The 12,696-nt window shown below is 41.6% G+C and overlaps 1 protein-coding gene across 1 annotated transcript in view; it reads left to right on the forward strand.

The window, feature by feature from the left end:
* The first annotated feature begins 4,357 nt into the window (after window positions 1-4,357).
* LOC108543510 (zinc finger protein 675-like) overlaps window positions 4,358-12,696 on the forward strand; it is a 30,372-nt gene continuing 22,033 nt past the window's right edge. Inside the window, 1 exon segment of the mRNA XM_017893986.1 lies at window positions 4,358-4,673. Within this exon segment, the coding sequence (XP_017749475.1) occupies window positions 4,671-4,673 (3 nt within the window). The 5' untranslated portion in view covers window positions 4,358-4,670.

Here is a 12,696-nt window from a genome sequence, read left to right on the forward strand (position 1 = left end):
TACCCTGGAGGCTGAGGCAGGAGAATCGCTTGAACCTAGGAGGCAGAGGTTGCAGTGAGCTGAGATCCCACATTGCACTCCAGTCTGGGTGACAGAGCTAGACTCCATCTTAAAAAAAAAGAGTTAATGTAATTATATATAAATTACATTATAAATTAACTAGATGTATGAAAAACAATTCTGCATAGAGTGTAAAAACGAAAGCAAAAAATGCTTTTGATGAAGGAAGTTAAAAACATTTAGTGTAGTTTGAAATTACTTGATTGTGTCAAATTGAAAAAATAAAATAGTAGATAAAAATAAAATATTAAAAGTTTAAACGATTAATTATAAGAGATTGTAACATATTTATGGAAATTTAGATTGGCTAAAAATAACAAATTTGATGAATTTATTTGTAAGGTTTTATTAAAATTAGCTTTACCATTGATAGTACATTAATACATTAATAAAAAAGTATAATGATTTTTTCTTGAACACAAATTTTATGTATTATTAGACCCCTAACTTTTTTTTTCTTTTTCTTTTCTTTTTTTTTTTTTTTGAGACAGAGTTTCGCTCTGTCGCCCAGGCTGGAGTGCAGTGGAGTGATCTCAGCTCACTGCAAGTTCCACCTCCCGGGTTCATGCCATTCTCCTGCCTCAGCCTCCCGAGTAGCTGAGACTACAGGAGCCTGCCACCAAGCCTGGCTAATTTTTTTGTATTTTTAGTAGAGACGGGGTTTCACCGTGTTAGCCAGCATGGTCTCGATCTCCTGACCTCGTGATCCGCCCACCTCAGCCCCCCAAAGTGCTGGGATTACAGTCGTGAGCCACTGCACCTGGCCTTTTCTTTTTTATTGAGACAGCATCTTACTCTTTTGCCCAGGCTGGAGGGCAATGGCGTGATTTTGGCTTACTGCAACCTTCACCTCCCAGGTTCAAGCAATTCTCCTGCCTCAGCCTCCCAAGTAGTTGGGATTGCAGCCGCCTGCCACCATGCCTAGCTAATTTTTTGTGTTTTAGTAGAGACGGGGTTTCACCATGTTGGCCAGGCTGGTCTCAAACTCCTGACCTCAGGTGATCCACCCGCCTTGGCCTCCCAAAGTGCTGGGATTACAGGTGCGAGCCAGTGCACACGGCCTAGACCCCTAACTTTTGGATGCTACAGAGGGTCAATGCAACCTCCAAAAGAGTAAAAAATGTAATTATTTGATATGTTAAGTTACATGAAAAGCATTGTTGAATCAAAGATAATGTTTGATCTTCTTCAACTTCTATTTTAATATATATTATTAACATTTATTCCACAATCATATGAAATTTCTAAAAATCTTATATATCTAAGTATAAGCTATTAGTCATAATTATGGTTATGATAAGTTATAACAGGGCACAGACATAATAAATTTGTTTCTTTATAATTATTTGAAGTCATTTCTACAGTTAATGGTTTAATTCTGACGTAGTTTCTATAAACTGCAAAAGCATGCAAAATCCTACAGTACTGTGCCTGTAACGAGGTTCATGAAAAGATAGAAATAACCCAGACAAGTTGAGTATAGGTTTCTGATAATTTTAAAATTATATTGTTTGGACTGGGTAAGGATTGTGAGAATTCTAAAGAAGAGACTGACTCATAAAACTGCTAATTCAGGAAAAATAAAAATTAGTTGAACATCAGGAAAATACTCTGCCATTTTTTTTTTTTTTTTTTTTTTTTTTTTTTTTTGAGACAGAGTCATGCTCTGTCACCAGGCTGGAGTCTCGGTGGAGTGATCTCGGCCCATTGCAATCTCCGCCTCTCCAGTCAAGCCATTCTCCTGCCTCAGCCTCCCGAGTAGCTGGGACTACAGGCCTGTGCCACCACACCCAGCTAATTTTTGTATTTTTAGTACAGGCGGGGTTTCGCCATGTTGGCCAGGATGGTCTTGATTTCTTGACTTCGTGATCTCCCCCCTTCTCGGCCTCCCAATGTGCTGGGATTACAGGCATGAGCCACTGCGCCCGGCCTCTGCCCCATTTTTAAGTTAAATAAGCCAGTACTAAAATCTTTTAGATATGCCATTTGAATAAACTTTGTGGTTCAAGTCAAATTACCTATGATTACCCCTCAGTTATCAGTGTTATACACCTAAATTGAAGAAACAAACCTGATATTTAAGCGGACATAAATTCAATGTTAAATGTTAACTCATGGAGAACCTAGACAGCCAACAGCCACTTGTTCATTCCTGAGTTTGGAAAGGACCTTCTGAATTGTGAGATGATGTACCTAAGGTTAAAGGCCCTGAAGTGTTGCTGAAGGACATGTTGACTCTCATACTTGGGCCAGGAATATGTCACACTATTTTCTGAGGGCAGGGACCAGACAGGAGTGTCACATCACCTGAATACTCAGTCGGGAATATGTTACAACCTACTCTTGACAGCGGGACACAGGCAGCAGAGTCAAATCACCTGGATGCTGAGCCCAGCAATAGGTAACAATGCTCTCTGTGGTTCAAGGCCCAGGCAGGAGAGACACATCAGCTGGTACCTAGGCTTAGTGATAAGTCCCAATTTTTCCTGTGGGCACAGTGCAGGGAAAAATGGAGAGTAGCATCTCTTAGGTGATTGATGCAGAGGTATGTCACAAGGCCCTCTGTAGAAAGGGCCCAGGCGAGGGCCTCCCATTTTATATATGTTGGGCTTAGTAATATGTCCTATTGTGCAAAATATTCTGGACCTAGGTAAAAGAAAAGAGTCACATAACCTGAATGCAGAACTTAGCAGTATGTCACGATGCATCCTGTGGGCAGCGCCAAGGGAAGAAAAAAGACTCACATTACCTTTATTCCTGATATAAAGTTCAATGTCTTGTAAGAGAATATTGAGTAATGCAAAAATACATATAGACATGTCTGCGTGTGATTGGTGCTTATATTCACACAGTCACCCATATCACAGGAGAAAACAGATAACTGTCAGGCCTCTGAGCTCAAGCCAAGCCATCGCATCCCCTGTGACTTGCACTTATACGCCTGTGACTTGCACGTCTGCATCCCCTGTGACTTGCATGTATACGCCCAGATGGCCTGAAGTGAAAATGCCCTGCCCCACCTTAACTGATGACATTCCACCATAAAAGAAGTGAAAATGGCCGGTCCTTGCCTTAAGCGATGACATTACCTTGTGAAATTCCTTTTCCTGGTTCATCCTGGCTCAAAAAACTCCCCTACTGAGCACCTTGTGACTCCCACTCCTGCCCGCCAGAGAACAACCCCCCTTCGACTGTAATTTTCCTTTACCTACCCAAATCCTATAAAACGGCCCCACCCTTATCTCCCTTCGTTGACTCTCTTTTCGGACTCAGCCCGCCTGCACCCAGGTGATTAAAAAGCTTTATTGCTCACACAAAGCCTGTTTGGTAGTCTCTTCACATGGACGCGCATAACAATAACCACAGACTGACCATTAGGGCCAAGTCCAAATAGCAAAATGTGTTTGCCTTTAATCTATTTTCTCCATATCTAAACATTGGAGGTTAAGACTGTGGACAGATCTGAAGATAGAGTTTTCTTGTTTTGTGGCTTCATCATTCTTTGTTCACTGTCTGATGTTTGGAATTAAGGTGAGCAACAGGGGGGCAGCAGTGGTTAATAAAATAACCAGAGGTAACCACAGGTCGACCTGTGGTTATTTTATTCTATCTGTCCTCTGTTCTTTCTATGGTCACTAACTGTTTCTTCCTTGGAATTGAAGAGAGATGTTGGTAGAGAGAGGCTGTCCATTCACCTCTGGCAAAAAAGGGATGTTCAGGCTCTTCACTCCCCTGACATCAGAGCTGCACTTTAATGTGGCAGCTATTGGCCACGTGTGGCTACTGGGTGCCTGGAATGTGGCTGGTCTGAATTGCAATGTGTTAGAAAGGTAAAATACAGTTATTTTCAAAGATTTAGTTCCATATATATGTGTGTGTGGTGTGGTGTGCGTGTATATATATGTGTGTGTTTCATTAATAATTTCATATTGCTCCCATATTAAAATAACACTTTGGATATATTGGGTTAATTAGATTGTTACAATCAATTCCATTTGTTTTTTTCTTTTTAAAATTTGACTACTAGAAAACTTAAAATTCACATGTGGCTCACATTTTATTTGAGGATTGCTTCTTTTTAAAATTCTCAGGCTGCCTACTCAAAGGACCAGAAGCCAGGAAGGTCATAAAATCTGAAATTCTAAAATAATAATTATTATATTATTTTTATTTGTGAGTAGCCATATATCATTTACAAGTGTATATGACCTTATACACAAGGTTAAATACAAATACCCTCTGGGATGGGCCTGGCTCAGCTAAAAGAGGAAGCCCTGGCTGAAAAGGCTGCAGCGTAGGCTGTCACTCTGCATTCAGCCCAGTGTCTGATCACATCTTCTGTCACTCAGGGCCTGAAGGGTCAGGACCTTAAACGTTGTCCAATCAGGCACGCTGGGCTGGGAACCGTCCAATCAGGCACGCAGCTGGAGCACACAAGATGGCTTCCGGGATTTGGCGGCGCCTTTGTCTCTCCCTGCCGCCGGAGCTCCAGGTCTTACCTTCACTGCTCTGTGTCCTCTGCTCCTAGAGGTCCAGCGTCAGTGGGCCTGTGACCTGCAGAAACTGGGAGATCCACAGCTAAGACTCCAGGACCCCCTGGAAGCCTAGAAATGGTGAGAGTTCCGGGTGCGACACCCCCAGAGGGGGAAGGGGCTGGTTGGAACCGGTGGGAAGTGGCCATAGCGGGACTCAGGCCTCCGGGCAGTCAGCTCCACAATCTGCACCCGGAGTTCTTCCCCAGCTCGGCCTCAGTACCCTGCAGCCATAAGATGGCGGCGCGCTGACAGCCAGGCCCCTGGGCGTCCCGTCTGTTCTCTGCGTAGTGACTGTGCCCTGGCACGTAGCCCTCTCTGGCAGCTCTGTACCCGCAGCGCCACATCTCTCTCAGATTGTGCAGGGATCACGGGACGCGCGTCACGGGAGAATCCTGACTCAGGGTGTGGGTTCGTTAATGGGAACAGTTTTCGTCCGTGGGGTTCCCAGTTCCTATTTTCTCCTATTAAAATTTTGTGGGAGGGCCGGGCGCGGTGGCTCACGTCAGTAATCCCAGCACTTTGAGAGACCGAGGCAGGTGGATCACCTGAGGTCAGGAGTTCAAGACCAGCTTGACCAACATGGTGAAACCCCGTTTCTACTAAAAATCCAAAATTAGCCGGGCGTGGTGGCACATGCCTGTAATCCCAGATACTCGGAAGGCTGAGGCAGTAAAATCTCTTGAACCCGGGAGGTGGCGTTTGCAGTGAGCCGAGATGGCGCTATTGCACTCCAGCCTGGGCAATAAGAATGAAACTCCTTCTCAAAAAATAAGTAAATAAATAAAATAAATAAATAAATAATGAGGGTCACCACAAAAATATTGTAGAATTTAATCAAAGGTTGAATCAAAAATTGTGGAGCACTCAGCTGTGGTTTGTAGCTTGTGACTTATGAAAGCAACTTGAAGGAAAGACTTTTAAAGGTACATGATGAAGAAAACCAAATTAAATAATTGGTTAGGTACAGTTCATAGTTACTTGATTTGTACGATTAAGGTGGACATTTCCTGGTTATGTAATCAGAGGTTAATTGGCAGTTTATGATTGATTAAGCCTAAATTTTGTTTCCATCAGTCCAGTAATTTACAAAATAAAGCATTTGAGTTAGAGTTTTTAAAAAGTAGGAACCCAAAGACTAAAGTAACCTCAGTCTCATTACCTGCTACTTAGTTATTTTAACACTGCACAGGGGACTGATTTTCCCCTGCGTTTTTCCTCAGTTCTCTAAAGCTGGATCTCACATCCCATTCCTCCAGACTCACTATGACTTGTAGTAAAATACTAAATTTCCAGTTTCTTCTCACATTCTCAAATGCCAGCTTCCCCTTTCTAATTCACATTATCAACTATTTGCCTTTTATTTTACACTTTAGATACTGTATTTTAACTAACCATTTTTTGACATTGGCACTAAAAAAATCGTTTTCTGTTTGAAAATATTTTTTATGAGAAGAAAAAGAACAATCCCCTGACACTGTATTGTAAAAAATCTTTTCGCCTCATTTTTTAAAATCTTCTCTAGGCACAGAGATAGTATCAGAATATTTTTGGGTCAAGATTTCCCTTTGGAAACGTTATGGGTGATGTGGCCTCAGCCACCTTCAGTTTTTTCTAGTCCTGGGCTTCAGTAGTTTCTGTGAATAAACCAATATACCTACCATGGCTATATCTGCTTGAGTGTCTAGTGAATATAATCTGCTGGGTTGTTTTCTTTCATGAAACAGCCTGAGGTATGGAGTGTAGCCTCTCATTGGAACAGAAGGATGCCCTTGGACTGATAGGGCTCTCCCCTGCGCTCTTCCTTTGAAAAACTAACCCTTGCCTGCACGGTGATGCATGCCTGTAATTCCAGCACTTTGGGAGTCTGAGGCAGTGGATCACCTGAGGTCAGGAGTTCACGACCAGCCTGACTAACATGGTGAAACCTCATCTCTATTAAATACAAAAAATTAACTGTGCCTGGTGGTGCATGCCTCTAATCCGAGCTACTTGGGAGGCTGAGGCAGGAGAATCGCTTGAACCTGGGAGGTGGAGGTTGCAGGGAGCTGAGATCGCACCACTGCATTGCAGCCTGGGTGACAGAGTGAGACAATCCCTCTTCCTTTTTGGCTGTAAAAATTAAATACATTTCCACAAGAAAATGTAGTAGATAATTGGGGAGTTACATAGATTCATGAAAACATAGTTCCTCTTTTTGCACCATAAATTTGTGACAGTGAATATCAGTTCTGTATCCTATGATCTTGATTTCTGAATTTAATGCTAAGTGTTATGAGATGAAATTTGGTACCTCCTAGAAGTGTTCTCATATGACGAATTGTTTACTACATAACTTTCTTTTTTTCTGAGACGGAGTCTCGCTCTGTCACCCAGGCTGGAGTGCAGTGCCATGATCTCAGCTCACTGCAACCTTCCGTCTCCCAGATTCAAGTGATTCTTCTGCCTCAGCCTCCCGAGTAGCTGGGATTACAGGTGCGCATCACCATGCCTGGCTAATTTTTGTATTTGTAGTAGAGATGGGGTTTCGCCATGTTGGCCAGGCTAGTCTCGAACTCCTGACTTCAGGTGACCCGCTGGCCTTGGCCTCCCAAAGTGCTGGGATTACAAGTGTGAGCCACCGTGCCCGGCCTACTACATGACTTTTAAAATAAATAATAAAATAATACTTTTATTGTTTGAAAGGTATAGACACTTTTGGTTTTCTTATAGAGGTATGAAATGGAAGCACCTTGAAATTTTCTTTTTATATGCCAACACTGTGTTTCAATAATTTTCTGGATTTTCAAACACTTAGTTTCAGACACCAAGTGAATAACTCAGATATGAAAATTAAAGCTTGAACCCATCTAAAGCTAATATTGAGCCTGCAAAAGGAGGTTATTAAAGGCCCAGTTAGTTCTTTCTGGGGAGCCTTTTCTGCAAATATCTCAGCCTGCTCACCTCAGCCATGGAAGAAGGCTTTATCCTGAGAGAAGCTTGAGAGCCCTGGGAAGCTGGGGATGCACAGGCAGGTGCAGTTAAGATTAAAATGAAAAAGGACTGGGAAGGTCTTACTGAAGATAAAGTTATTGTTTTGAGGCAGTTTCTAAATTTTATAAAATGAAACAAAGTTAGATTTATGTAAAAAAATTTAATTCCAAAGGAGTATTGGAACAGGAGGAAGTACCAACTATTATTGCAAAGTTCAGGCAGACAAGCGCTTTTTTTCACAGAGGGGAGAAAACAAGATTAGAAAGAAAATAGCAGAAGAATGGCGAATAGAGGGTGAAAAAATCAGGTTTTAGATCAGAGAATGTTTTACCCTGAAGTTAGCATGTTCTTAGGATGAACATATGATGGGGTTGTATGTTGGCTCAGACTGAGTGTAGCTCAGTTTAGGAGCTGTGGGAAAAGAAAAACTTAAGTTTGATTAAGAAGCATTTTATTTTGACCACTGAAGACAAATTTAGCTGATTTTTTAATAAGAAAAGGAAGGAAATGTGCAGAGTCTATGTCTGGCTATATGACAGGTGAGAAAAGAGAGCACCACCAAGTCATAATAAGAGGGTGTTTCTTTTTAAAAACTATTTCTGGAGAACACAAAGGATGGAGAGTTTTATTAATCATAGTTCTTTATCAGGATTATCTACGTGCTTCATCTTTGCCCACCTTTTTTTCTGGTCCTATGTATTTCTTCCTTTGACTTTTTCTGAGTTGTATTTTTTATAATAAACTGGTAAAGATAACTACAGTGTTTCACTGAGTTCTGTGAATAGCTCTATTATATTACTGAACTTGAGGAAAGTTCTGGGAGTCCTCAGTTATTAAACAGTGGCTCAGAAGCATAGATCAGCCCATGAAGTTTGTGACTGGAATCTGCAGTAAAGACAATGTTGTGGACTGTGCTCTGAATCAGGGTCTGTGCTGACTCTGGGTATTGTCAGAATTCAAATGTTAGACAGTGAATGTTGGAGAATTGCTTGGTGTTCAGTAAACTCTACAGATTTGGTGCCGGAAAAAAGATATCACAGAGGCCTGGCCTGGAATGGAACTCTGGGTGCCTGGGAATGGGAGACTCTGCTCTCTACACAAACTGTCACACTGCTCATTGTCCTGTGATTTCAGGTCTCCTCCAAGGGTGAGCGAGGACTGAAAACTTAGAGGACAAGAGCTGTGATAACAAACCCCACTTTCCCACAGCTGCCACCACAAGATTTCCACCTACTCACAAACACAGCCCCTAGGCATTGACGTGCCCAAACCCCTCCCAGTACTAGGCACCACCCTCAGAAAATTCACAACAGCATTTTTGATCCCAGTGCTTCTTGCCAAAAACCCAAAAAATGACTACATCTCCTAGAATATCCCCACGCCCAGACTCTGAATCTGCAGCAGTAATCTGTTTTCTCCACCATCCTAGGGTTTTGACCAACTGTTCGTAATCTCATCTGCCTTCATGGGCACAAAAATAAGTCAGAGTGTAGCCTCACCTAAGCCACTATCTGCAGTACAAACCAGTCCTTCCAGCTACATTGCACTCTCCTCCATCCATAGATTTTTTACTTTTAACTTTTATTTTTGGTTCATGGGTACATCTGCAGATTTGTTATATAGGTAAAATTATGTCATGAAGGTTTGGTGTGCAGATTATTTTGTCACTGAGATGCTAAGCATGGCACCAAACAAGTGTTTTTTTCTGATTCTCTTTGTCCTCTTACTCTCCACCCTCAACTGAGTCTCAGTTTTTGTTGTTCCTCTCTTTGTGTCCATGTGTTCTTATTATTTAGCTCTTATTTTTTTAAATTTATTTTTCTGAGACAGAGTTTTGTTCTTGTTGGCCAGGCTGGAGTGCAATGGCTCCATCTCAGCTAACTGCAACCGCCGTCTCCCAGGTTCAAGCGATTCTCCTGTCTCAGCCTCCCGAGTAGCTAGGATTACAGACACCCACCACCATACCTGGCTAATTTTTGTATTTTTTAGTAGAGATAGGGTTTCACCATGCTGGCCAGGCTGGTCTCAAACTCCTGACCTCGTGGTTCAGCTGCCTTGGTCTCCCAAAGTGCTGGGATTATAGGCATGAGCCACTGCTCCTAGCCAGCTCTTATTTATAAATAATAACATGCATTAGTTTTCTAAGGATAATGGTTTCTAGCTCCATCCATGTTGCTGCAAAAGAAATGATCTTGGTATCTTTTTATGGCCACACAGTGTTCCATGATGTTTATGTACCTTTTTTGTTTTTGTTTTTTTTGTTTTTGAGACGGAGTCTGGCTTTGTCCCCAGGCTAGAGTGCAGTGGTGCAGATGTTGGCTCACTGCAACCTCCGCCTCCTAGGTTCAAGCGAGTCTCCTGACTCAGCCTCCCTAGTAGTTGGGATTACTGGCACCCACTACCACACCCAGCGAATTGTATTTTTAGTAAAGACGGGGTTTCACCATGTTGGCCAGGATGGTCTCGATTTCTTGACCTCATGATCTGCCCGCCTCAAGTGCTGGGATTACAGGCGTGAGCCACCGCCCCCAGCCGTATTTTGTTTTTATTAATTTTTTTTTTTTTTTTTTTGGGGGATGGAGTCTCACTGTTGTTGCCCAGGCTGGAGTGCAGTGACACAGTCTTGGCTTACCACAACCTCTGCCTCCCTGTTTCAAGTGATTCTCCTGCCTCAGCCTCCTGAGTAGCTGGGGTTACAGGCACCTGCCACTACGCCTGGCTAAGTTAGTATTTTTAGTAGAGACAGGATTTCACCATGTTGGCCAGACTGGTTTCAAACTCCTGATCTCAGATGATCTACCTGCCTCGGCATCCCAAAGTGCTGGGATTACACGTGTGAGCAAGTAGGTGGCCGTGCCTGGCCACCTACTTTTTAATGAGGTTGTTTGTTTTTTTCTTGTAAACTTATTTAAGTTCATTATGGATTCTGGATATTAGACCTTTGTCAAAAGCATAATTTGCAAATATTTTCTCTTATTCTATAGGTTGTCTTTACTCTGTTAATAGTTGTCTATGAAGAAACTCTTTAGTTCAGTTAGATCTCATTTGTCAATTTGTTGCAATTGCTTTTGGTATCTTCATTATAAAATTTTCTGGTTCCTATGTCTGGAATGATATTTCCTAGGTTATCTTCCAGAGTTTTTTATAATTCTAAGTTTTACGCTTAAATCTTTAATTCATCTTGTTAATTTTTGTATATGTTGTAAGGAAGGGGTCCAAGGCTAGCCTTGTATATAGTGCTAACTAGTTATTACTGCACCATTTATTAAATAGAAAATTATTCCCATATTTCTCTTTGTCAGTTTTGTTGAAGATCATATGGTTGTAAGTGTGTGGCATTATTTTTAGTAGGATTATTTAAATATTTAAATTTTAAATATAAATTTTAAATTAATATTTAATAAATAGGAAATTATTCCCGTATTTCTCTTTGTCAGCTTTGTTGAAGATCAGACGGTTGTAAGTGCATGGCATTATTTTTTGGGTCTCTATTCTGTTGCATTTGTCTGAGTCTGTTTTTGTTCCAGTACCATGCTGCTTTGGTTACTGTAGCTTTGTAGTGTGGTTTAAAGTTGAGTAATGTAGTGCCTCCAGCTTTGTTCGTTTTGCTTAAAAAAGTGCCTTGACTATTGGAGCTCTTTTTTGGTTCCATATGTATGTATGTATTTATTTATTGTTTTAGTTCTGTTAAGAATATTTTTGATAGTTTCATGGAAATAACATCTGTAAATTTCTTTTGGCAGTATGACCATATTAATACCGACCTTTTCTATCAATGAGCACAAAATGATTTTCCATTTGTTTGCATCATCTCTGACTTTTTTTTTCCCCCAAGACAGTTTTGCTCTTGTTGCCCAGGCTGGAGTGCAATGGCACGATCTTGGCTCACCGCAACCTCTGCCTCCGGGGTTCAAGGGATTCTCCTGCCTCAGACTCACGAGTAGCTGGGATTACAGGCATGCACCACCACCCTGGGCTAATTTTGTGTTTTTAGATAGAGATGGGGTTTCTCCATGTTGGTCAGGCTGGTCTCGAACTCCCGACCTCAGGTGATCCGACCGCCTCGGCCTCCCAAAATGCTGGGATTACAGGCGTGAGCCACTGTGTCAGGCCATCTCTGACTTCTTTAAGAAGTGTTTTGTAGTTCTTGTCCTAGAGATCTTTCATCTCCCTTGTTAGCTGTATTTCTAGATATTTTATTCTTTTTTGTGGCAACTGTAAATGGGATTTTTTTTTTTTTTTTTTGAGACGGAGTCTCACTCTGTTGCCAGGCTGGAGTGCAGTGGTATGATTCTGGCTCACTGCAACCTCTGCCTCCTGGGTTCAAGCAATTCTCCTGCCTCAGTCTCCTGAGTAGCTGGAATTACAGGCATGTACCACCACACCTGGCTAATTTTTGTATTTTTAGTAGAGACGAGGTTTCCCCATGTTGGCCAGGCTTGTCTTGTACTCCCGATCTCAGGTGATCCGCCCCTCTCCGCCTCCCAAAGTGCTGGGATTGCAGGCGTGAGCCACCGTGCCCGGCTGAGATTGTATTATTAATTTGGCCTTTGGTTTGGATGTTGTTGATGTACAGAGATGCTACTAATTTCTGTATGTTTATTTTGTAACCTGAAACTTTGCTGAAGTTGTCAGCTTACAAAACTTTTCTGCTGAGACTATAGGTTTTTTTTAGATGTAAAGTCATGTCATCTGCAAATGGGGATAGTTTGAGTTCCTCTCTTCCTTTTTGGGTGCTTTTATTATTCGTCTTGCCTGCTTGCTCAGCCAGGACTTCAAAATTCCATGTTGAATAGGAGTGGTGAGAGAAGGCACCCTTGTCTTGTGCCAGTTTTCAAGAAAAAAAGTTTGCAACTTCTGTCTATTCAGTATATTGGCTGTGAATTTGTCATAGATAACTCTTTTGAAGTATGTGCCTTAAATGCCTAGTTTGTTGAGGATTATAACATGAAGGATGTTAAATTTTATGGAAAGTTTTTTCTGCATCTATTGAGTTAATTTTGTGGTTTTTGTCTTTAGTTCTGTTTATATAATGAATGACATTTATTGATTTGTATATGTTGAACCAACCTTGTGTCCCAGGGATAAATCCTACTTGATTATAGCGGATTAACTTTTTGATGTGCTGCTG

This window comes from Rhinopithecus bieti, unplaced genomic scaffold, assembly GCF_001698545.2.
Source record: "Rhinopithecus bieti isolate Rb0 unplaced genomic scaffold, ASM169854v2 scaffold_24982, whole genome shotgun sequence".
In the NCBI taxonomy this organism is placed as follows: domain Eukaryota; kingdom Metazoa; phylum Chordata; class Mammalia; order Primates; family Cercopithecidae; genus Rhinopithecus; species Rhinopithecus bieti.